The 26,475-nt window shown below is 41.9% G+C and overlaps 1 protein-coding gene and 1 long non-coding RNA gene across 2 annotated transcripts in view; one reads left to right on the top strand and one right to left on the bottom strand.

Moving 5' to 3' along the window:
- Positions 1-26,475, bottom strand: part of LOC124851383 — a 214,563-nt gene that overhangs the window by 113,691 nt on the left and 74,397 nt on the right. The window lies entirely within an intron of this gene.
- The window catches only part of ank2b (ankyrin 2b, neuronal), a 76,436-nt gene continuing 69,128 nt past the window's right edge, over positions 19,168-26,475 (top strand). The window contains exons 1-2 of the mRNA XM_047338993.1: positions 19,168-19,590; positions 26,325-26,426. Coding sequence (XP_047194949.1) covers positions 19,450-19,590; positions 26,325-26,426 — 243 coding nt within the window. The 5' untranslated portion in view covers positions 19,168-19,449. The remainder of the gene's footprint in view (positions 19,591-26,324; positions 26,427-26,475) is intronic.

Here is a 26,475-nt window from a genome sequence, read left to right as displayed (position 1 = left end):
GAGAAGCTTGAGCTGGTAAAGAGCTAAACTGCTCCATTGTTGTGTGCTAACATTATCTGTGTTAACCATACTGTAGCGGCACTCTGACACACGTTACAGCTCAATCTGAGCAGCAGCACAGACATTTGGCTGTTTTGGCAGAGGTAATAAATTAAAGACCCTCCCCCAGGGCCACTGCATACAAAATATATAGACACACACACACACACACTGTCTCCAACCCCCACTGCTTTGGATTCCCTGGTGCTAGCATGAAGTGAGGGATTGTGCCTAAATGGTTTTGAGGAACAATTACATCCCACAGATCAGAACAGATAACACTCCGTCACATATGTTTGCCATCACTTTAAAATGCAGATTTTGACAGAGACAGACTCAGCTCTGTGATGGTGAGCATGTTGTTAATGGTGTGGTGTTAAGGTCGGCGAGACTAAGGCGTGGCCCGGTTAGAAGTGCCTCTTTGTCTGCCCTGCACTCGAGGGACACCCTCCCCTAAAAAATACCATGTCGTGGAAAGCAAGCACCTATGGGAGCTTGGAGGGATGTTTGTGTGGCATGTGGTGCCTCACTGTCTGGTACATGACTTCCTCTAAGGTGTGAAGATGAGTAAACATCTTAACACGTCAACAAGCTCCATTGTATCTTTGGAACACTGATGCAGGACTGAGGCAGAAAATCACCGTTGTTTATGTTTTAACAGAACATGGAGATAAATATCACAAGTGAATTGATTGTAATGTAATTGTTCAAGCTGATTATTTTTCTGGTCATGGAGGGAAATATGCGAGTATTAGGGTCACGTTGAATTAAAATAGATTTCACTTTATTCTCGCAGAATTCAGAAGTTTTTTCTCATAATATTACAATTTTATTATCATTATATTACAGATTTCTTCTCAATTATATATTTATTATTTTATTATTAGGACTTTCTTCTTCTCAATTACATATTTATCTCATAATATTCCACCTTTATTTTTGAAAAATTACAACTTTATTCTTGTAATATTATGAGTTTCTTCTCAATTACAACTTTGTTCTTGTACTACTTCGACTTTATTCTCGAAATCTCAGAATGTTTTTCTTCAACATGGCTCCATCGCAACACTCCATCGTAGAAATAAGCCCTGAAATCACATCTCAAAGCCATTAACGAACAAACGGAGTCACTCTGTTGTCATGGAGATTGTTTAGTCGTCACATGACCTGAGAAATTTGGCTCATGTGACAGCAGGCAGTTTTGTACACGGCGAAGTGGCAACCGGTCGTTCACTGACTCCTACAGGTTCTGATGTCGTCTGCCGCTCTTGTCTCACTAACTTCAAACTACCTCCCCTTAGCTGTCACATTTGATGTCACTATTAAGTCATAAACCAATGTCAGGGGGTTTCCTGTCTTTAGGGCGTACTGGCGTAGATCTTAAGGTTTTGTGGTTTGTTGATTGTGCGTGGTGGTTTCAGAATTTAATTATTTATTAAACCCTGAAATAGTTGGTGTGTTAGCTGTGCTCCAGTTGTGATCGTTTCCCCAGTAACACACCTTTTTCATGATCGCATCAGAAATAACACTTGGCTTGCCGTTATTTCTGTGATTCAACTATTCAACTGATACTAACCCAGTCCTCTCTGTGTTTTTTCTTCTAGGTAAGTTGACATGGACGTGGATTGACTCTGAAATCAAAGCCTTGTTGTGCTGTGGCTACAGTCGAGCTGTTCCTTCAGGCTGCAGGACGCTCCTGCTCCCTCATGTCGTATCTGCTCGGATAAGCACATCTTCAGCTGAGTGGTCTAACCTGTGTGTGTGTGTGTGTCTGTATTTGGGGTCTGCATGGTTCTTGCAGCCAGATGGCTCCTGTTTGGTTGTTAATCCATTACAGTCTTCATCATACACACCTACCTGTCAATGTGTTTCTCACACTCTACAGTCTAAAATGTTAAGTTGTGTAGTTCAAAGTCTGCAGTGTGTGTAATTGCTCCGATCTCTTTGACCTGATAACACAATGCCACATTGTCTCCCCTGATAGTCTTGGCTATCAACCTCACTGCAGCCGCCTTCTCTGAACCAATTACCTGACCTAACTACTCCTGAGCTCACGAGGCTCAGAGGTCACGGCTCTGTCAGGGTCATCAGGCTGATGAAGAAGAGAGGTTTGCATTTTGTGCAGGTTGTAAAGGCCCATTATTGAGGATTGCAGGGACGGCAGGAGCAGCTGGAGGTTGTCTAATCTCTGAGACCCTCAGCAGATTACTGATATAATACAGTCCCTCTCTGTTAGTGAAGATCTGGACGAGATTAGTAACCAGGCAGACTTACCACAGCCACCCCTTCTCTAGTACTTCTACTGTAGATTAAACCAGGACAAAGCACAAAACACACAACTACTACTTGAACAGAAGATTTGCTTGTGACTCTTTGCTTTCAACTGAGACAAATAGAGCTTTGTATACATTCAATATATAAGAAAATATATTATAAATATAACAGAAGCCTTCTTGTATAAGGACCAAGTTTATAAAAGTGCACAGATAATTGTATAGAACCCTTAAGAGTTCTGAAATTGATGTTTTTTATATTTTTAAATAATCTCTTGATACCCTAAGTTAGTACTTCTCAAGAGGAAGGAAGGAAATCTTGCGTGATTTCCAGTGACAAAGATTTATCTTATCTGTGTCATATGGCCCCAGGACATTTGAAATAGTTGTATTGATAAGCCTAGTCTTATTATTTATTAAAAATACTTTGTGGTAATAAAGTAATGTCGAGGAGAGGTAGTCCACATATTGAAATATAGTTTTTCAACCTTTCCAATTCTCTTTTAAACGTTTTTGTCTTCCTTGGGGAAGAAAAAGCAGAGACATGAACATAACCAAAGGGATCCATGAAAAAATCTCAAAATAAGTTCCACTTCTAAAGGCATCAAAAGGAAAATCATAGTCTGTGTCACCTGATCATATGTTGAGCCTGTTTGAAATGCTGAGAACTCATTTTATCCTCCCCGAATTGTAAAAGGAGCTGTCATTTTTCTATATTCTCTCGTTTTTGCATCACCTAATCGGCTGGGAGCTTGTTTGTGGACACTTTGAGGGCTGAACACTCTCACTACTCAACTTTTCTCAGTTGTAGTGCTGGGTCCAGCCATCGGGTGGTGCCATGGTATCAAAAAGCAACATGGGTGAGGCCTTTAGAAAAGATGCAGTCGATGTGTTCATAGAGTGTTAAGCTGGGACCTGGGTATTGTAGATGAAAAGTCACTATTTGGTGCATATAAAGGTGTTCTTATGTAATGTGAGCTGGCTTTCTTAAAGACGTTCTGAACCGAGATATTGGTGCTAATAATGCCACCGAATAAATTAAAACTGCACGTCTCCATAGTGCTTTCTAACAAAGAATATTCACCTCTTTATATATTTATATACACTGGCTGATAGTACTGGACAGCTTTGTACCTTTGCTGCCCTTCAGTGGCTCTTTACAACACATGTGCTGCGTTGTGATTTCAGCACCATGGACAGGGGTTGTGTGAAACGCTGCACAGTCCAATCACTTCCACTGTGGGCTGTGTTTTTGTCCCTAGTGAGCTCTCGGTCCCACTCATTGCTTCTGTCTCTTCCTCATCATAACAGGATATGATCTGTAGGAGGCTGTGGTACATTTGGTTACAGGCCATGCTGTAGCTGCCGCGTACTTCCTGTGCAATGGAATCCAGATATTGTATAGCTGATGTACAAATGCTCGATCGTACTGTACAAAAGAGATGGTTAGGGTGTGGAGGTGTCATGTGTTTGCTGCTGCAGTTGGCTACAAAAATATAATGAGGCAACCCTCCCACACATTTCCAGTGTACGCAGTTTTACCATTTTTATGACTACAAGTTAAAAAGGTGTAAAGAAAACAAACAGATTTGTGTGTTTTTAGGTGTGAATTTATGTGTGTGTTTGCCTTGAAATCTCCCAATCACAGAGGCAGACTGTACCATGTCAGTCTTGGTAATAGGGGGAGGTGTGAGGATACTACAGTCAAAGTTAGTATCCCCCTCTGGATTCAGTAGAGGTGGTACCTTCCTTGCTCTTTTTTTCCAAAAGGACACAGACTGATGCTTCCGTGTCCGGCGTCCCCTCCCACATATTTTCTCCGTTAACTCCTCCCTCAAATCGGTTTCTATAATCCCCACTCCCCCACTTCCCCTGCCACCCCTTTCGATGCCTGATGAGCGGGGGACGTCATGTACATGGAGAGTCCAGATCAGAGGGTTCCCAGGTTCCCAGAGCATCTGCCGCTCCCTCCGCAGCCAGAGCGGTAAAGGGAGGGGTGGAGCTCTTTTCCTATCTCCCTGCCTCTTTCTGGCATCTCTGCCTCTCCATTGGTCTTCTAGCTTACCTCTTGGTGGCATGCACCGGCCCACCCCTCGCCTTTTTCTATCCCTGTCTCAGATGCAGTTATCCAGGCAGCAGGGTGGGAGGCTTGCAACAGACACTCACACTCTCTGCATGGGTGAAGAGAGCGGGTGGGTTAGACGACTAGAGGACACCAGAACTACCTCTATCCTCTCGCCATATTCATCATCTAGTGACAATTTGCCCTTGGGCTTAAACGGAGAGTTACCTGGTGAGGTGGTGGGCTTATTTTCTTGGATGACTGGCTTCTTCGCCAGTGAGGCAAGCTTCCTGACAGGACTTCTGAAAGTGATCTGAAATCTTTTAGTTTTCTTCGTGTGGGAACGGTGAGAGGGCAGCCATGGCTCACGCCGCAGCTCACATTAAAAAGGCCAGGTCCGAGATGGACCAACCTCCGGACCTGAAGGCTCTGGAGAAAGCCAAAGAGAGGAGGAGGCGTTCCCGGGAACGGGCTGAACGCAAGCGCAAGGTACCGGGCAGACTCAATGGAAATCATGCACCTCTTCATCCCTTTATGTGACCAATCAGTGTTTTTTTAAGTGCCATGGTCACTTCATCCCACTTCCAGTCATCCCTTCACACCATCATCATCTAAGTGTCGCATGACCTTTACTGACTGAAGACGACTTGGTCAATCTGTTATCAAGGACTGCGGAAGAGTTTAGAGGACAGGAATCATCCACCCATGACTTCATTACCTCCACCCTCATCACCATTTTCAGTGGCACCATCAAAGTATTAAATGCTCTATTGCATCGAACCAAAGATCCATGTCAGTGTCATCAGTCCATTGTCACCCACAAAACTACATGAAGAACCAATCACAGTAAGCTAGGATTCCAACAGCCATCGTGGTTGCACTCTGCGTGATCCCTGCCGCTGTCCCTGCTTGATCCACCCATCCTTCATTCTACTCCTCTGTCTGTCATCATGTACCCACCACAGCAATATGAAGACACAAGCACAAATCATCAAGCAGTCTTAATCGCTGTGGCTGTCTCACGCCTCCAGCCGTACCTGGGTGGGCAGCATCACACCAACACACTCTGTGTACAGTGAAATTACTCCGGCTGTCTCCCTGCAGACGTAACTACGCAGATCGCTCCCTGGCGTACTGCAAGGCTTTGCGGTGTGTGTTCACAGTGTTTGCTCATGGACAGTGTCTGCATTCTCTCATCACACACAAAAGGCTCCGGCTGAGGCTCCATTGATGTGTACTGCTGAGATATGCTGTCTTTGTGGTCAGTGATTTTATTATAAAGGGTTTACTCCAACAAGTCCTTTTTATGGAGGGTCAGGGTTACTGTTCATACTGTTGTCGACACTGGATACACACAGAATTTGAATTGCACTGGAAGGAACATTATGTCTCACTGATCATGATTCATCCTGATGTGAGTAAAGCAAAAAACAACAGGATGACTAATCAATGACAATGACATGACAGTTTGATTGGAGACGTCAAATTGGAGCAAATGGGGAAACTTGTGATATTTAAAGAAAAACTACAGATAAACATGATACTTAACCATTTGGGTTGAGAGTCGGGAGTTGGGTAGTAAAATGGTTGTTTGCAGTTGTAAATTAATATCCCAGAATTAAACAGTTGGTTTAAGGCAAACCAAACAGTTACAGTGTGTCAAAGGGTGTTGGTTAAACTATCCGGTTACCAATTGTTATTCTGCCAATCAGAATCCAGACGTCTCAGTGGCCATGGTGTGAAGCAGAAATAAAAGACGTCCTTTTAGATTAATTAAGGAGGCGTGTCAGCTTGATTGAGTATTCTCCAGGATATTTTGAAAGAGAAATGGAGGGTGACACAAGAAACTCTGACTGGGGCATTTAAGTGTCTGTATGGAGTAAATGGATTGGAATGTCACATTGCAACTGGTGATATTAAAAGGAAAAATAATTTGAAGGAGACTGAGTTCCAGCTTGATTCATGTGAGTAGTGTACAAAAGGCAAAGAGAGAATGTCATCAACTGGGATCATTATTTAAATTGAGGTGTGTAATGTTGCATCTTATGTGTCAAGCTGACCTTTCACTCTTCCTCTGTTCCCCCGAGTCACGGTAACGTTCTGATACAGAACCGTCGGTCGGCCTCAAAATAGCATCTTTGGAAGCAAAGGCCCAGTCGTGACCTTTGTGTCCCTGAGGACGAGGAACTGCTGTGTTTTCTCTGTCCCCTTCATCTCTCACTGTTGTCATTATTGACCAAACTGCGAGGCAGATTATCACATGGGATTATTGGTGCACCCGAGTCTCAACACACACACACACACACACACACCTAAAAGTGATTAATAGATTCAATTTGGTAGATTGTCCACCAAGTGCCCGATGGGGAGACATTAACATCAGAGACATTGCTGTCAAATCGCAGCTCCCGCTGGAAAACAATTAACCCTGTGTAAACAGTACTTAGTGGGTACCAGAGGGCCTGGCCTGGACAGTGCATGTCTGAAAGCATGTTGACATGAAACGCTGCAACTCCTCCTGGATGTAATATTGGATTTTGCTGTGAAATGCGTCAGCATGGATTCACAATTGTGCAAGCATCACCAATTATATAACAGAGCAAGGGGAAATGCATCCTAAACATGGTGCGTCACTTTGAATGCAACAGACGTCCATTACATGCGGAGGGGATCATCTGGTGACCCAAAGCCCAGACTTTAACTCCTTCATCTGCAGTAGAGGAGGATTTTCACTTCAGTGCTGCTGCACAGTGATGTGTGGTCGCACGGTTGTTTTATGAGCAAGGCTGAATCAACTGCAGAACCTCTGTTGCCTCAATAGAAATGTATTGAATCAGGCTTATGGTAATGTTGTGTCTTTATCGCTCATCGCCCCTGTTTTATAGTAGAATTTATCATAGTTAAGTAAATGTTTTCCAGCTTTCACCCCTTCTAATGTCTCACAGATATTGTTTCTCAACACTACGATGTTTACCTGTCGATAAAATTACTGGGATGTACATTTTCCATAGCAATATAAGTACAACAATATCCTCATTACTCTGCAGCTCTGACTTTTCCTTTTTTTTTTTATTGGAGTTAAGCTCACCCCTTAATGAGTCGCTTAATCCCTCCTGTTCCTGGCACTCCTTTATTTCAGCACACTTGCAGGAAGTGTTGCGCTTCATTCATTTGCTCCAAAAAAAGACAAAGTAGAAGAGACAGGAACAATTTATCTGTTAGAAAAGCGAAGAACAAAGCAGCAGATTGGTGATGAATCTGTTATATTTAAATTATTTAATTGTTTTTTTAAATTCAGAACTAGTGTCAGAAATAGACAGAATACCACTACTTCTTCTGTTGACAGATGTATTGACTGTGTTTAGAATACCCCGCCAAAAGAAAAATTTCAGTGGTCCCATGGGATATACAGTCACTTTTAAAAGTCACTTATATGTACGGAATCGTTTTCAGGGTACTGGGGAAAGCCTTATGAAAGAGTAAACACTATTGCAAGCATGGTAGCATGGCATAACAGAACTATACTTACATGAATAAATAAAACTTGTCAGGTTTCATGCAAACATGGACAACTTGCTCATTCCATAGAGGAATCACAGCAGCATCTGAGTGAGGACAACACGGGAATTCATAACAAACTCTCTCATCAAGTTCACTACACATCTCAGCATGTGCATGCATATTTTACCAGTCACTCAATGAGTGGTGGCATTAAACACAAGTGAGTTAATAGGCACTCAGTTGAAATACCATTCATGTTATGTGCAGGAATCCACCTTTCTCAGCGTAAAATGGTGTCCTGAGAGAGATAATTGAAATGGCACACGTCTGTGTAAGTATGTACTGATGAATACAGTTAATGTGTTTCTTCTACTGTATATAAATATGGAATCATATAAAGGATATTGCACAATATACTAAACACACATTATTTCCTACCGAGATGAAAACGTGTGTCGCAAACAGTTGAGCCATTTTCAGACCTCCAGAGCAATTGGGTCTAGACTTTCTCTGGAGTTTGTCTTTCACACGTGCTTAGCGCAGCAGGAGATTCTCCGCTCAGACACAAACACAAGAACGCAGAACTATCTGGAGCAGTCGGGCGAGGAGTGGTGCAGCCGGCACGTAGCACATTTGCATCGGCTCTTATCACTAAAAGCTCTCCTGATGTCTTTCGTCAGTGTCTTCTGCGTGTTTTCTTTTTGTTTTCTTTATTCTTGCTTCTGTCACACCCCCACTCGCTAGTGGTGAATCCTGCGGAGGATGTCCTGCTGAATTTACACATAAAGCCCCTCCGGAGAAAGCAGCTGTGGTTAATTCCTGCCCATAATTTGCTGGATATTCAGTTGATTCAGTTAAATTAGCCTGCTGGTTTGTTACAATGCTAACACTATTGGTTACTCTTAACCTTGCTAACTTTAGTTTAGTGTGATTTGGGGGTAGATGCTATGGCTAAAGTCAAGCTCACTGTGTTACAATTCAAATTGGAATCAATTTTCATTTTTAGCGTGTTACAAATCACTATTTAGCAATGTAGTTTTCCCCGTAGATTGTTTGTTTCTTTGAGCCAAAGCACTTTGTCCTCAAAGCGTGTTTACAATGCATTTGTAACATGTGGACACACGTAGTCTCTCTCCACTCTATAGAGTTCAAAAGATGTAAAGGGTAGCTCGTCCATATTAGTCGTCGGAGAAAAGGTCTCACAGGAGTAGTTCCTGTCTCAGTCTGTGCTTTTGTGCAGAGGCCAACCTGTACGATCACGGGACAGCTTGAAACAGCTGATACTTTTTAAAGTTGTGTCCCTGCAGAGGTGTGCTACCTTTTTACATGAGGGTTTGATCTCTGTAACCCCGTAATCTCGCCCAAACCCTGTCTGTCTCCTTTTATTACAACTCACCTCACAAGCTTCTTGTTATCTAACAGACTCTGATTCATGCATTCCAACGAGGAATTAGGGCTCTCCTTGAGATCGTTTGCTTTCTGTCTGTCTCTCTCTCTCTCTCTCTCTCTCTGCTTTGTCCTCCCATGTACTTGCTCAGGCACTGCAGTGCAATCCTGACAAGTGCACCCATCTCCCTTGCAGGTATAATACAATCAGAGAGGCTGCGAGAAGTCAACCCTTCACCGTCGTCGACTCTCCTGGATTGTTCTCTCCTTCTCTCAGACATGTTCTCTGACAGACCTCCCTTCCTTCCATATGCCCTTCCTCTTTCTTCCTGTCTCCTCCTGTCCTCTCTCTTCCTGCTCTGTCTACATCTGCATTAGAGTGAAATGCACACTCACCTTTTATCCGTCCTGAAAGTGACCAAAGCAAATGGGACCCCAGTGTCTCTTTCAGAATGTCATGACATTAGCTTTCCAATGATTTTACTGTAAAATGAAAACAAGTAAAGTAAAGTAAACAGAGACCATTTTGGATTTTGCTACTCGTAGTAGACTCAGGACGCTCGACGATGAAGTCTTTAAAGCAACTGAGTCAGGACAAGCTTTGGAAAGAAAGACAAATTCAACATGTTGCCATCCTTAAGGTGGTATTAGGTATCAGCTGATCTGATCCACCTATCTATGGACCTTCCATCCTCCCCTTACATGTGAAGTTGACCCAGAGATACCCCAAGATACAGGATATATACCTAGTTTTCTGTGTATCCTGGTTAAGAGGTGGGCTGTTACTGTAGAAAACAAAAAAAGCACATTTGTGTTTATGTGCAGTACAATGAAGCAGGTGTTCCACCATCTGCAGTCCTGTATTTCTGCTTCTCTTTGTATTTGAAAAGACAGTATAAATGACTGCAGAGGACTTCTCACCCAGAGGCAGTTGCCTTGACTACACTGCCAGCTGTTGAACTGAAAATGTATCTTGCAAACTTGTTTGGCTCTCACATTTCATACTTAATTATTTGATCGACTCACCCAGAGGAGTTGTCACAAAGTTCCTACCAGGACTGAATTGAAATGAATTGAACGTTTACATAATTGTTCTCTTAATCGTCCCTGCGGTCTTTCTCTTCTCTGGCTCTTTCTTTTTGTTTTTCTCTCTATCTTTGAAAAATAACAGACTGATGGTCTGTTATTAATAATCCCCTGCAGGGCTCAGATGCAGTCGCAATCCATCTGCCACTTCTGTCAGGGTTGTTTTGGTGGCCGTAGCCGTTTGACACAGTGCATTTCAGTCTTAACCTTTCATTAGTTGTTGGGTTGTGAGCACATGGAGCTCAGCAGGAGCATCATTCTGAGCTGTGTCTGCCAAATACACAGTATGTGATGCAAACTGAAATATAAGAGTGTCTGTAGACAATATTCACTCCAAAGACATTTTAATCACTCAGTTAAAACCAGGTGCAGAATCATACTGCACATAAGAGTGACTGACTCTGTGTGTGTGTGTGACTCATAGGAACAGCTGTGATTGTCCAAGTGGGTACTCTGTCTCTACACACCTTTTTTAGCTCTTTCAGGTATGTGGGCAGCATCGCCTGAGAGGAACATGCACATCGAAAACTCTGCCAGCCACAAGCATTTCATGCAAATGTTGTCCTTTTTGGTATTACTGTTATTAGTCACTTCCCATCGCCTGGGGCGCTGGATGGGACTCTGTACTGACATATTGTGTCAGAGGAAACTGAGCGTCTAAAAGTGGGAACCATTTTACAACAGCACATATCAAAACCTTGTTAACAGCATCAAGGTCGGAAAGAAAAGCTTGTCCTACTTTCTGTACATTCTATAGGTCGATGAGCTGTGTTTGGGACCATTAACTCACAGTAGCAAACTGCATCATATGATGGAACGTATTCAATTTCAAAACCTTCTGATAAACCATGTTGCAGACGCCTGAATCAGCGGCCACATCTCCAAATTCCAACACACCTCAGTTTTGACAACTGCCCACCTCCGCAGCTTCAGTGCGAACTGAAAACGCTGCTGAATTATTAGATCAGTGTGGTTTGTCTGACATAAAGGAGCTTCCAACTTCAAAACTGTAGACATGCACTGCTTCCATAGCAAGGTGTGACAAGCCTTTGAACTAGCTAAAGTGGATTTGGACACAAACTCAAAGCACTGAGCTCTACACCACAGATTTTAACTTCTACAACACTCATAAGTGCCACTTCCTCTCTTCTCTTTTCTTTTAAAGCTTTACTCATTTGAACTTTTCTTACAAAGCCTGCATGATGGAAAGCCAATGTATCGCATACTGCTAGTGTCATTATATTATCACTGGTATAAACATTTTGGTCAAAAAGCAGGCTTTCCTTTTGCCACCAAGCCTCAGTGCAAGCCCCGGAGCATTACATTATTTAGCTGCCCTGCTGGCAAAGCCATCTCCCTGTTTGTTTTTACATCTAATCTCAGGCCACAGCTGGATGCTCAGCTGATGCAATTTAGGTGGAAATGTTTGTGGCGGAGATCTTAATCTCTGCCTCCACCCCCCCTTTCACCTTCTCTCTTCTGATGTGCTGGATTATGTTGTATGAATGTCTGTACATCATCGTCTTCACAGTGTGTTACTGTATTTCAGTCATTCCACTATGGTTACCTTTTTGGATAAAAGTTCATATTCTATTCCTGCGACGTGTTCCTTGTTGTCAGATATTCTGGAAGTACACTTAGTCATAGATATAAATGATATGTTTATTTGTATAGCAGAGATAAAATTAATAATTTATGTGAACGACCTATAGAGGTCTACTCATGGTACGGTGCAGCCAAAAAAACATTTGGCAATAAATTACTTGTCTTATTCTAAACTGAAAATTATTCTCGCTGTGGCTCCATGATGCCCTCACCTCAAAATCCACCCACCCACACACACACACACACACACACACACACACACACACACACACACACACACACACACACACACCACCCGCTGATGGTACTTGGATGTTGACCATGCACCACTGTTTGATGCTGAACTGGGATTGGCAAAATCCTGGATTAGAGCGTTCATAATCTGGTTGCTGTGGCACTATGGGATACTGCAGCTCAGGAGGGATACCAATCCTATCGTCATGGCAACCGAGCGAGGGAGAATCCACTACAGGGAGTAGAGCAGCAGGATCCACCCTGGAAGTGCGGAGACAGAGTGGTTAATAGCACCGTATTAGCGTTAGTCATAGATGTAGAGAGGAGAGCTGGTTGTTGCATTACTCATGAAGGTGATGCATTTGTGAACACACTTTTAATCATCCATCAGCATAAGTAATCTCGACAGATCCTTTGTGAAAGGATTCCGTTTTTGCATGATTTGTAAATAAAATGCTCGACATGCATTAGAGACTGTTTCCACACTGGTATGGTCCAAAGTTGGACGTCTAGTGCAGTATGGCGGATGATTGTGTGGCTTAGTTATGCAAGGGGGAAAGATCACCCAAAGGAGCTTAGTCCAAGAGAGAACTCATGGGAAAAGACTCAACATCTTTTCACAGAAGCCAATATTAAGCTACTTTAGGTTAATGGACTTCTCCTGGAACTTTTTTAGATAAACAGAAAATACTACACAAAGTATTTGCAACTACAATGAATTAGTAACGTGTCTCTTAAAGTTGAGGTGCCAAGCATGCAAACAGTCCCATATTTACCCTATGAACTAACACAGAGCAACATTGCATTAATTTAATGTATGTCCAAAATACACTCTCCTTTTAACTCTAGTTTTGGTCTCCACCGACTCCTGAGTTTTGTTTACCAGCTAGTTGTTAAATGTGTCTGTCCTGCTAAAAACTCCATAGAGGTGTGGATCTGTCTCTTCAAGTTACATATTTGTACAAGTTGTCTCTGATCCACTGTCTCACTGTAAAGAAAAACTTGAATCCCCCCTGTAATCTCATCCAGACCTTAATTTAGTGGGTTTGTCCCTGAGTCATGTCCCATCCCTCCACTATTGGAGCAAACAAACCAACAAACATGGGTGACAACAAAACCTCCCAGGTAAATGTAATCATTGCTTACTGCAGCAAAGACACACACTATATAGAGACCAAAGACTTCTGGAAATTTGATGGCAAAGAATGACATGATGGGTAGAAATCAGCAAAGATGGAGTGAGGCAATTATGGGGGAGTGAAAGGCGATAATTTGAATTTAGCGTCGAGCCTGAAAGCACCAAACTCCTGTAACTCCTGACTCAGCAAGGTGGTGCCAAGAGGTGTGATATTACTGCTACTACCTGGAGACTGTGTGTGTGCGTGTGTGAGTTTAAACACATTTATCTCCATCCTTATCATTCTTCCGATATGTGGATGTTCCTTCTTCCTCTTCTTCTTTTCATCTCTCATGCAGCTCTGTGGGTGTTCGGCCGCCTATTTTAGGCAGGTTCATCATCCCTCCACACACTCGCTTCTTCACTACGTGTGTGTGGTTTTTTTGGGATGTCGTGCTAACGTTGTAGGGTTTAAAACATTGTTGTAGTCACACCAACGCAATTAAACAGAGCTGGGGTAGAGGCTCACTGAGATTAATTTGCCCCACTGGATCCAGGCCAGGCACCAACGTTGTTACCTAGTGTGTGTTTGTGTTTTCAGATTACTCACAGTTTGTCCTTCATTTCTGTTTCCCTATACTTTGCTCCATGACAAATATTTGCTCACTTGAAGTGAGCGAAGACAAAAGCCTCCAATGCAGCAATTCCTTTGAAACAGTATATTTCACCTTCACGCTTTTCACACGTTTCAATCTACTTGAATGAGCTACAAATAAATTGATTTAAATGTTTTTATCAGAAATATTATAAACCTCCAGCAATTTAGTGTTACACTAGCATTAAGCTGCAGGTTTTGTAAATCATTTATTGAGTAAAAAAGGTCAAAGAGGTGACAGCTGACAGTTAGTCAGCTTAGTCTGCAAATGAGATCCTACATTTCCCACCATGCAACTTGATAGCATTTTTTTTACACTGCCCCAGCCTCTTTTAAACACATGCAAAATTTGTGGTTAAGGTTTATAGTTTATAGATATTTTTATTTTTATATATTTTATGGATTCAATTTAAACTAACCATAACATTTGTTATTGACTTGTGTTGCACGTCATCTTTCATCTGTTGACTGTCAAATAAATTCATAACAAAAAAAGGAAAAAAATAGTTTTTAAAAATAATTTCGACCTATTATTATTATTATTATTATTATTATTATTGTATTTCTGTCCTCAGTGGACATTTAATGTTGCATCTGTAGAAACTAGGACACCAAAAGTAGAAAAGAATTGGCCAAAAAGTTAAGACAGCCTAACAGTAAAAGAAGTTGAGAGCAGGCTGAGAACACGTTTAATGAAAAATACAGTATGCATAATATTATTACATATATGAATAGATAGAAGTAAAAGAGTTAGGTATTTCTATTGCATCGTGAATCTGTGTCATGCGTGAGAGGAATGTAACTCTAAACTCTGTGCCTATCTGTGCAACATACTGTATGTACAGTGGGTATAGGCCTATGTGCTAGACGGGCAGCTGTGCAGTTGTTTGTCAGCAGGGAGTCCCCAGCAATCATCTCTGACTGGACACACGGGCTTTACAGAGGCTGCAGGACGACAACTGTTGCTTAATTCTCTAACATCTGGCCCATAGTTCTATCCAGTACCAACAACTTAGTGTAGTGCCGTATTATGTGGTGTCCCTCTTGACCTGTGTTTTTCCCTAATGAAAGAAATACGTGTTAACATAAGGGTGTTTACTTGCACATTGGTTGGTTACGATCCGGGTTTCGGAGTCTCTCAGTTTTGAGAAATCTGGATATTTTACAGGGAGTGCTCCTGATAGACATTATCTCATCCAGGTTTCTGAACTGTTTCACAGCGCCAGAGATGATAAGGAATCAAGACACACCTGGAAGCAGAAGATGCCATTTTCTGCAACTCTCTTTTTTTTTTTTATAGCTAAAGAAAAATCCATGCATAAACCTTTTCCAAATCTGTGTTTCCATAGCAACGGCGAGCCTCCAACTTCTATAATTCATGTTTTCCTCTTCCATGGCAGTGGTGTTATGGTGGAATCTGTTCCTTATTTATAGACAAATCTCTGATATGGTCTTATATGTTTAATACTGATTCATGCCTGCATGTAGCATTAATGTACTTGATGGAGTATGTTGAATATTAAATCCCAGATTTGTGTTTGCCTGGATGACTGACTGCCCCCACTGGAATGTAGCTGCTCCAGTACAGCCCCCTCAACCTCCAAAATTGAAACATGTCCCTTTCCCTTCTATAATAAAGCCTTTCATACACTCCTCGTCTGCACAGCCCCCAACAGCAGGAACATAAACAAGTGGCTTTACCTAACAACCCCCTCCCTCCCGCAGCCAGCGAGCCATATGGTCGAGCAAAGATTAAAAGCATTTGTTGTCAACGCCTGCCCCGCCCGGTGGATTACTACCCCACAGAGGGAGTGCAGAGCGGGGGGGGAGGCATGTTTGTGTAGGACCGGATGTAAGGGCGGAGATTTTATGTGGGCGTTGCAGATACCGAAGTATAGTGACTTCTATGCTTGATCATTTTAGGGGAATTGTGTGGTCTGCTTGGACGGGGCCAGGTCTGACATTTTTTCCGTCTTTACATACACAGCCATGCCCTAATCTATTGGCTACCCTAATTGGATAAGTGTGTTGACAGATGACTGCTCTTTAGTGAGGAGATTGGACAAGACGTTAAGTAAATTACACCCAGGAGAAGGTTAATGAAACTAGCCTATAAGGTGACAGAGCAGTGGAAAGCCACGTCTCATTGTGTGTGTTTTGGTAGAAAAGGAGCTAAAGTGAACTGAGAATGTAAAAACAACTATTGTTATTAAAACTATTAAACTATTAAAACTTGAAAGGAGACATAACACAAGTTGTGTCCCTTGGGCAGTGGAGGGCCGCAGGCATGATGTAGTATTTTCTGTAGGCCAACATAGAAGTTAGCATCACACTGGTTTCCTCAAAAGAAAGCACACGTTTCATTGGCTGCCTGAACTAAGCTGTGACAAACACAGGGTTATGATATGCGTGTCACCACCGTAAGCTTCCAACTTGTAATTTGATTTATCGCACTCTGGGACAAACACAAGTTAAACACAACAAGGCCTTAAAGGCACACTGCTGAGTAGATGGGTTTTCATGTTCGGTGTGAGGATTTTTGTTCCTGATAACCTCGGTACTCTCATTTAGCCACTTGTTAGCAACATGCTGAAGTCACATATGGAGACCCCCCAACATGTTTAGAATGATATGTTACCTGTTTGAAACCAAAGTACAGCTCACCGACCGTGTGTGTGTGTGTGTGTGTGTGTGTGTGTGTGTGTGTGTGTGTGTGTGTGTGTGTGTGTGTGTGTGTGTGTGTGTGTGTGTGCGTGTGCGTGCGTGTGTGCATGGATGTGATCCTGCTATGAAACATGAGACTTGCAACCCCACCACAGTTCAGATGACCTGATATTTTCATAGGTGAAGCAGGTCATTTTTCTCAGCTTACATCTGCAGCAGAAAACCTAACCCACTATATTGTATCAGTTTGGTGCTGGATCTGTCTAACCTGGGTCATGTATTCTAAGATTGCCCTTGATTGTTTGCTCAGTTTACTCAAACTCTAACCATCAGTTTAAATTATCTAAAGATGCACCGAATATGTGCTCCTTAAGTGGATTCTATTATTCGACTATTATCCCATTATGTTAGATTTGACCTAATTCTGTGATTTTACACGAAATTTCCTCACCAGCAAATTCTGTTTAATCAGCCAATTGCTTGCTTCCCTTCAGAATTATACTTTAATTCCTTTAAAATTCCAAATCCACAGCATTCCTAATTATGTGGACCTTTATTAGATGGAAATGAAATGAAATTTGCCACCAATTGTCCAGCTCAGAGGTGTCAGTCTGTAAGATTGGCAATTAAACTAGCGTCACTGCTAAATGTTAGTTAAGAACATCTTACGCAACCTAAAGATAGAAAACTATTAAACACTGGTAGGATGACAGGTTGATTTAAAGTTCGCTCCCATCGTTGTCTGTAAAGACTGAGAAAACTAATTTAACAAGCAAAACCTTTTTGTTCCTTGACCAGATTCCAAGAAAGACATTTTTTAAGTACAATTAAACTTAAAACAGGCTTACTTTGGAAAAGTAAACCGTTTAAAGTGTTGTTATAGATCTTTTTTTATGATTGATCATATTACAATTTTTTGCCTTCTGATGTAATGCTTTGATGTGCACTACTCTTTTGCCTGAATTACCCCAGAAACCTGTGAATAAAAGTGAATGATGGATTTATTGGTGTAAATCTGTCTAAATGCAACTGATTTGCAGCTTGTATTTTAATTCGCAAGAAGTCATTCAAGAAAAATTGGATCCTTCTCTTCTGTATTTGATTGTCTATGACTTAACATGGTTTTCAGTTCTTTCGAAAAACATTGAGCATTACATAGAGCATTGTGTAAGTTTTGACCTAGAGCAGACTGCAATGAGAACGGGGACATTAACCTCCCTGATGTCAACAGGCATTGAAACTCACAATCCTTTTTGCTGAGCAAATATCAACAGATAGACAGACACTGAGATGTACGGTAGAAATGGCGAACCTGATGTCGGAAGCTGGTGCTACTCAGCATTCCATTAATTCGGAGGGCCAATCAATTGCAGTGAAAAGGTCTCTGTGACTTTAATTTGCATTCAGTCCAGCGGAATCAATACAGCCCTGCTCTGGGCTACAGTCTGACACAGATCTGCATTAGCAAAGAACAATGCCTGCTTCCATTAAACAGTCCATGACATGAGGTGAAGTGATAACAACACAAAAAGAAAAGTCACCTTGGGAGATGGATTAGTTTGAAAAACTTTGTATGCTGATAGCGTTATATACCTGTCACCAGAAGGGGTCAAATCAAATGATAGCAACCTGCAGCTTTAGTTATATTTGTAGATTTAAGTATTCTATAGCCTCTGTTGTGCCAATATCCAAGAAGTAAAGATAGTGACAAGTATAGTCGTAGTGTTCTTGCAGCTCTGTAGCATGTGTTAAGCAAGCATGCACCAAAAACCAGGGCTTGGTTTTCAGTGGTGGGGGGGAGACATTTAGGAAAAGGTCACATGGAGGCAGGTTACACTGGTTGAATGTGTAACCTGAAAGGAGTCATTCCAACTGCCCCCGCTTTTTAACAACATCATACTGTCTTCATCAAGCGTTAGGATCGATGACTTTAAACGGTAAATCGTTGACCGAAAAACAGATGCAAAGTTATAAAAGTGGGTTTGTGCCAACAGGAGCGTCGCCATGACAACTGGGCCTAATTCAAACGCTGGTAATAACCAATGTGATTTGCCCCGGTGCGTCTCTATCTTGAAACAAACAAGGAATAATGAATATCTTTGCAACAAACTCAAACACAACAACAACTGCAAGATACTCAAATACACAATGATTTGCTTCGGAAATAATTTAAATAAATCTTTCTTCACTGGGTCTTCATTAAGCATAAAAGTGCAAAATGTTGGCCATTAGAAGAGGCCCCAAAGGGACTTTCTTCACGTCTGCGCAAGGTTTTTAATTTCAATCTTTGGTTTCAGTGAATAGTTGAAGTGTCACTTTAAGGAATCTTTCGGAGCACAGGTTTAATTTGTGACCTTGCATATGAGCTGGTACATATTGTTCTCATATCAGTCCATGCTTGTAGTGTCCACGATGGCCCCTCCCCCTTCCTGTTTTGGCATGCCACCCCTATGCCGCCCACCCTCTCTCCTCTCTCCCTGCATGCATTGCTAGGCTAGTGGGTGTAAAAATAGCTGGGATGGGGGGTGGTGGAGTGGGGGGAGATGTTAGTCAATGGTCAGGGAGTTGGCATTAGCAACGAGGAAGTGCTAGCACCGTGCTGCCAGTAGTAACAGGACACAAGTCCAGTCAAGTGGCTAACAGGGAATGGAGCTGTGCTGAGGGTTTAGGGAAGAGTGAGGTTTGGATGGGACACAGGGGGTCACCCCCCCGCATGGTAGCGTGGAAGGTCTTGAGGGGGAGGGTTGGGGAAGTGGATTATCAGACTCATTAAATGCTCACTTAGATTCCTTACGCTCTGATGGGATAGACCTGAATACCTTGCATCATGGGCAACGCGGCCATGTGTAAGGTGTGCGGCTCGGACAAGGGCCTGAGGACGACAGGGAGCCAATCCAACCTGGACCAGAATCCTGCCCCAGAATACTACTGTGTGGAGCATTATCCTGAGCAGCCTCCACTGATGGTGGTAAGAACCAACACTGGCAGGTGCAGAGCAGACAGTACAATTTCAGGCAACTGGGACGGTCCTGACTTGCTCTACTTGGGGTATTTTAGGAGATTTGTACAGATGAGACCAGTTTGAGTGACTTTTTTTCAGCTGGAAGCTTGATGCACTTGGGAGACAGTGTCAGGTGTCGCTTTTAAATCTTGAGTTATTTTTATTTTGGTCACAGCCTCGATGACAGGGTTCTGTGTAGCTGTCACTAACAAGCTGCTCAACTGCAGCGTATTTTGTTTCTTTTCACAGTAGCTGCCTTCGCATGGAGGTGATACATTTTTCTGCTCTCAGAGAAAACAGCACTACATTGAACTGAAGTGTATAACTTCTGAATAAGTATTTCTACTTTGCAGTACGTGTTAATCTGACAAATTTTCAAGGTGTTTGGGGTTTCTTCTCTTCATCAGAGTGTGTGTGTCTTGGTGTGTAAATATGTGTCATGGGGTCACATGTTGCTCACTCTTCTCCCTTTAAAGGCCAGTGTGACATTTTTGTTCCTAAAGTGTCTCTGCACAGCAGCGTGTGGACTCTTGTGTCTAATTTGAAAGCAATGTAATGACTTTAGCAGCATGCTGCTGCTGTACTTCTACTGGGAATACAAGGCGAAACATATCCCTCATTTAGTCTGCTGCTGAGTCTTAATGTCTTACTTTTACTACAGTATAAAAATATATGTCAATGGGCCAACAATATTTAATTTCTGCCTGTCCTGGAGCTTGTTTCTTCATATCCATCAATTGTGCCGCAACACAAATAAGTCTCAAATCACATCAACAGATTGGAGATGTTAAAGTAAAGTCAACACGTTCTAGACACACGCGGACACAAATAACCCTGGAGGGTACATGGACGCCAATATGTCCAGGTTGTGTTGTAGTTTCCCGCCTTAGATCTTTCTAACACCTCCCACGTCCAAGCTGTACACCTCCATCAACTTCCTCAGTTTAATGACTGGGGGTGTGTGTACTGCTGACTTAGTGACTCCATGATGATCACTCTCCTTGTTGCTATTATAGCTGCATAGTTAACAATATCCATGGAGAAGAGGAGCAGCCACTTGTTGACACATTCTCAGATGTCACCTATCATTCCAGTGCTCCCTGGTCCAATACAAGTTCAGGAGGTATTATTTCTGCCCCAGAGATCTTATCAGTCAACCCATGTTTTGGACATCATATAATGACATCATATAACTTTAAATTCTACTCTCATGCTAATCATCTCAAGCAAATTTTAGCCAGGAGGATTAAATCCAAAAATTTATGATTGTCCTTTTAAAATGGTCAACGGTGATAGAAAGTATACAGACTCACGATAATTAGTTATACGTGTATAGCTGTATGACCCAGGGTTAAGTTAAATTTGAAACGAGTAAAGTTCAACTCAAAATGAACTTGTGGTCTTGTAGGTCTTGTGCGAATCTGGTGAAATGAAAAAAAAAGTAATATAAAAGCTAATTCCACCTTCATATTTACCTGAAAGTTGTCATATGTCGCTCTATCAACATTAAGAACTGAGAAAGTTGCAGCGTATATTTTACTTGGTGTAAGCCGGTGACCTTTGCATGTGGGTCCAGACGGCTCTTATCGTAAAGGAGGAGGAGGCAGTGACCTGTCACTCTGTGGTAATCTCCTGTTCCAGCCAAACATCTGTTATCTGAGAGGAGGATTTGAGGAGAAACAGAGAAAATTCTGTAAAACGACAAACGTGGTGTGAAAAGGGGCTGAGGTGTGCAAACAGCGATATTGTCTCCGAGTGTGTGTGATGTGGTCAGACATATTGATCTCTTTAATGCAGTTATTATCCTTATCCTGTCTCCTATACTGACGGATTATTACATTAATTAACTGCTGTTTATTGATGAGCCTCGCTGGAGAGGGAAACAAATCATGGCCGTGCCAGTAGTTCATTTTGTTTGTGATCACCACTCTCACCTTACCATCTCCCACATTTCTTCACCGTGAATTTAGTTGAGTTTACTATTTCGGACAGTTGTACTAGTGCCTGTTTCATGATTATTTTACTTGTGAAAATCCTCCTTCTCTAAGACACAAACCCACACGCCTTCTGTTTTTAGACATGGTCTATTTTGAAGAGCTCCACGTCTTGACCTGTGACCTTCGACCCCTTCTCTCACTGAGTTAGTCACATGCAGCTTTACAGTTCTTACCATATCCTACTTAAAAGTGATAAATACAACTTATTTAGATTTTACCTCATCCTGATTGAGTTAATACTTCAAATCGAGTAATAAAAGCTTTAATCAGTTTTGAAGTGGATTATTTTTTTAAAAGCCTTGTCATATGTCCGAGCAGGATGTTTCTTAAAGTGTGTCCTTTGCAGAATACTGTAAAAACTACATTCTACTGAGTACGAAAGGAGTTTGTTTCTTACATAACAATCCTTACATAATGTATATGTACTGAACGTTTTACAGCCCACATACAGCATATGGTGCAGCTATAGGGAAAGGTTTATAAAAGCTTGTATGTTTCCCCATCGTACTTTATCTTCTAAATTTAGCTGAATCAAATAATCCTCCAGATCTTGCACTGATGGACCCTCTGCTGATAGGTCCTCAAGGAGAGCTCTGATTGGCTTGAAACAGACCATTTCCTAAGTTGTCCTCCAAGGGCTGGTGCTGCTGTATGTATGCAGGTCAGCTGACATTGATCGTAATGTTAATGAAGGTGATGGAATCACAGGGAGGGTGAATGCAGCGAATGTATCAAGAGTCACTGAACTGTAGTTCCAGATATGTCCGTTTGAGATACAAGCTCTATATACACAGTGTGAAATGTCTGTAAGTCAAAGATTCATATAATTGTGGGGAAGGGTACCACTACCCATAAAGAATAAGAAGTAAAAAAGGTTTATATCAGCTAAATGCATCTCATTGCCTCTGTGACCATTCAATTATTTTTTTCAAACAACTGTTTACATGGTCAAGAATGAACTTAAACTTTCATATTTTCAAAAAGAAGAGAAACACTTAGATTCCCTGTGCAAACTCCTCTATTTGTAGGTCCAGGGCTGTTGAGATGCTCCTGAAAGCTCCGGGAAAAGGCTGTGGATCTTTAGTTTTCTTTTAGCATGTGTCCTGTAGAATTTGTCACCCATGGTAGTTTGTTACTCTGTATCTTACACATGAGTTCCACGCTGATCATATCCCTTACAGGCAAGGCTTCAGGAGTCCAAACCCATTATATTGTCTGTGCCTACTTTGCAAGACAGAAGAGCATGTTGTCATGGCTACCTCCAGAGAGGGCAGTGCTTATCTCCGTGGTAACTGGGAGGGGCGAGGATGCTCTCAGTCTGCATGGGCACCTGTCCCTTACAGAGTGTGCGTGTGTGTGTGTGTGTGTGTTAGGGATGATTTGGGGATGGTTGTGCATTATTGATAGCCCTCCTCTCACTCCACAGATGAAGACAGTGACGTTGTAAATTAATGTTTGATGGAAATGTGTTGGCGGGGGAGCTTTAGGGGCGGTGATTTGTCACGCTTGGCAGGTTTGATCAAGTCTTGAAGTAATGTCTAGACACCAGCAGGAACAGATTGCAATAGAAGGGGCTCATATGATACCATTATATGTGGTTGATGTTTAACAGTCCATTTTATCAGCCCCATTTTTTGTTTCAATGATTCCAACTGCATTCTGAAACCTTCCTTTTTAGTTGTGAAGTAAAAACGCAATAACCTTCATCCCTGTACGGTTCCTTTATTTTCGTTTTATTTTTTTATTTCTTCCTCTATTTCATGCCAACTCACTCGAACACGACCTTCATGTGTAGTGCACATTCATCAAAGAGAGACAAACAGACTAAGCTGCTTATAAACCAGGAGTTATGAAACTATTTCTGTAGGAAGCTCGCTGCCTCAATCCTCCCTTTCTCTCCGATTTTAACTTCTTCTCTGCCCTTTCAAAAGCTCCACTTGTCTGAGAGTCCTGTTGGTCCAAGTGTCACTATAGCAACCTGCCAGTTGCTGAAGGATGATTAAGGCAAGGTCTTGCATAATGTGACTTGGCGGCTCGGAGGGCAATGTGAGGATATTGTCAGACAGCTTGATCGTGGCAATGGCTGCTTTGTGCAGTGCTGCTGTAGGACAAGGCCAACTCTGTGAGAACATGTACGAGGCGGCATGAGCAAGTCTCTACAGGACTTCATTGTTTTTATTTTCCTTTTAATTGAGCGGGAGATGGTTGGTTTCTTTCTCTATTTCAGCCTTGACAAACTACCGTGAGGGGGAATTTACAAGTTGCAGAAACAAAGAGGGCAAGCTGGGAGGGAGGACGACAGTCAGGAACAAATTGAATGAAGTAAATGACAATTAAAATAAGCTGCTGAATACAGCTTTAAAAGCAAAATAAAATACCTACGCACTGCAACTTAAGAGAACACATGCAAGTAGACAAAACACAAGCAAAGTAAGAAAACATCTTCATCAATTTGACAACACAACACAACACATTACAGAAACGCGCTGCAATTACAGAAAACTACAACGGAAGTGTTTCCAGGGGACACCTAAAAGTGATGGACACGTCCGATTGTTGTTGCTGCAGCACTTTGGAGTTGTTAAGTGGTTTATTTTAACATTGTGATCGCATGATTCAGATATTACTGCAGATGTCTAATTTTAACCGAGCGTTGACGTTTTGCTTACTATTAGCCTGCCAATTCAAAAATACGAAATACACACAATTCCACAACCGGACGTGTCCATCACTTTTAGTTGTCCCCTGGAAACACTTCTGTTGGCGTTTTCTGTAATTGCAGCGCGTTTCTGTAATGTGTTGTGTTGTGTTGTCAAATTGATGAAGATGTTTTCTTACTTTGCTTGTGTTTTGTCTACTTGCATGTCTTTTCTTAAGTTGCAGTGCGTTGAGCTCTCAGGGCCACCGTAGATATCAGATTTGTTCTTCTGCAAGCAGGCACTAGGCATGGACGTTAAGCTAAGCTAAGCACATAAATAAAAGCAGCCTAGCTTCATCTAAACTAAACTGCCATGCTGATCAGGCACTTTCTTACTGTAAACCTACACACTCTTGGACTGAAATAATCCAAAAGCAGCATGGGCCTTTGAGGTGATTGTGTCAGTGCTGCAGGAAGCTCCAGTAGCTGAGTGTGACTGTGAGTGATGCAGTGCAGTTCTCTGCAGCAATCAGTGAGCAGCCTTGACTGCAGCCACAGACACCGGACCAGTTTTATTATTATGTTACTGAAAAGACATCAGTGCCGCAGTGTTAGTGCTTGTTTTGTACATCGTCAGTGCTGCATCTTCATCTCTGATCTCTGACAAAATGGGTGCAGGTTTACAGGTGATGAACATAAAGGCAGACCAAAGTTAAAATGTCATTTCTGAAAAGCTTGATTGTCTGAGGCAAAACATGCCCTTGAGAGCCAATGAGAGACCGTTCCTCAGCTGAAAAACTGACTTTGCGGAAGTGTCCATGAGCAAGACAGTGAGTCCCCAACAGTTCCAGTGTGGTGCTGCAGTATTTCTGTGTGTGACCTCTGACCTCTTCGTAGCGCAGTCTGACTGAAGTAAAAATAAGCATCACACAGTGTTTTTCCACAGCAGGAGCACAGAGCTGGGAGCTTTGAACAAGCTGTGTGTGCGCCAGGATTTAGCTTTAGTGAAGGCATCAAGAGGAAAATGCTGAATCATTCTACCTCCTTGCAGTCCTGGTCTGTTTCCAACTCCAGCTCACTCAGCATCCAAACACAGACAGGGCACACGTCCTTTCCCACTGAGGGACAAACACATTATTGTGCACTTAGAAAAAGCTATATTTAATCATCAATGCACAATTTTTGCTGATAATATTCTAATATTCTAAAACAGTCGTCTTTATAGTTAAGTTATAACATTTGGTTGCATAACTGTACATACTGCACTCTAGGTCTATTCTTTATATTTTGTTGTTTCACCATAAAATGACAATAAAGGCTTTCTATCTTATTCTAAAAGTGAATATTGTGACATTCTGGTACCCAGTGGAGATGGATTGAGTGACATGTTGAAAGATATTTTATGACACGCAATTTGAGATCTTTTGAATTTGAGATGGAACAGTGAACAGTGCAGAATTCAGTACTTGTGCCATTGGGAGAAACTATTATGTAGAATGTGGTACGATCGGGTGTCATTCTGCAATGCTGTGTGGTTTGTGATTGAACATACATGAAGCATATGAATATTAAAACTGAAGAGGTCCGAAAATGGATCCTTGTGGGACACAGTCACCATTTGCTTGAGGTTGAATCACCAGAAGAAACTGTAAACTTCTGCATCGAGAATACCAGGAGCCTATAATAATTACTTATTTGACAAGCTTGAGGATCGACTTGTGTCTTTCAGAGAGATTAACTCACTTTATTAGAGCAGATCATTTTCACTGTTCACAAAACACCCCTCTCTTGTTGAGGATTTACGATTGTTTTAAATAAGATTTTGCCTTCTTGGGTTTGATTTGATGTTATGTTAATGGCTTTTCACTACCAAGTCAGGACAATTACACTTTTCATTTAAAAGCAATTAAATCAGGGATATCTGTGGGGGGTCGGAGAAATTGACTTATTTATGCACGGTGCGGTTAACCATTCTGTTGTCTCTAAATGACAACCAATGAGAAAATGTAAATGTGCTTTGTGTATTAAAAAGATGAATATATAATTGATCTCTTTCTCTCTTCCAGTCGGACAGTAACACCAGTTTCCTGCGAGCAGCAAGAGCAGGGAACATCGACAAGGTTTTGGAATACCTGAAAGGAGGAGTGGACATCAGCACGTGCAATCAGGTAGGAGACAACAGTACAACGCCAACTTACACTCACATGTCACATAGTT

Source organism: Hippoglossus stenolepis, chromosome 23 (assembly GCF_022539355.2).
Source record: "Hippoglossus stenolepis isolate QCI-W04-F060 chromosome 23, HSTE1.2, whole genome shotgun sequence".
NCBI lineage: Eukaryota > Metazoa > Chordata > Actinopteri > Pleuronectiformes > Pleuronectidae > Hippoglossus > Hippoglossus stenolepis.
This window is presented reverse-complemented; position numbering and strand designations above follow the sequence as displayed.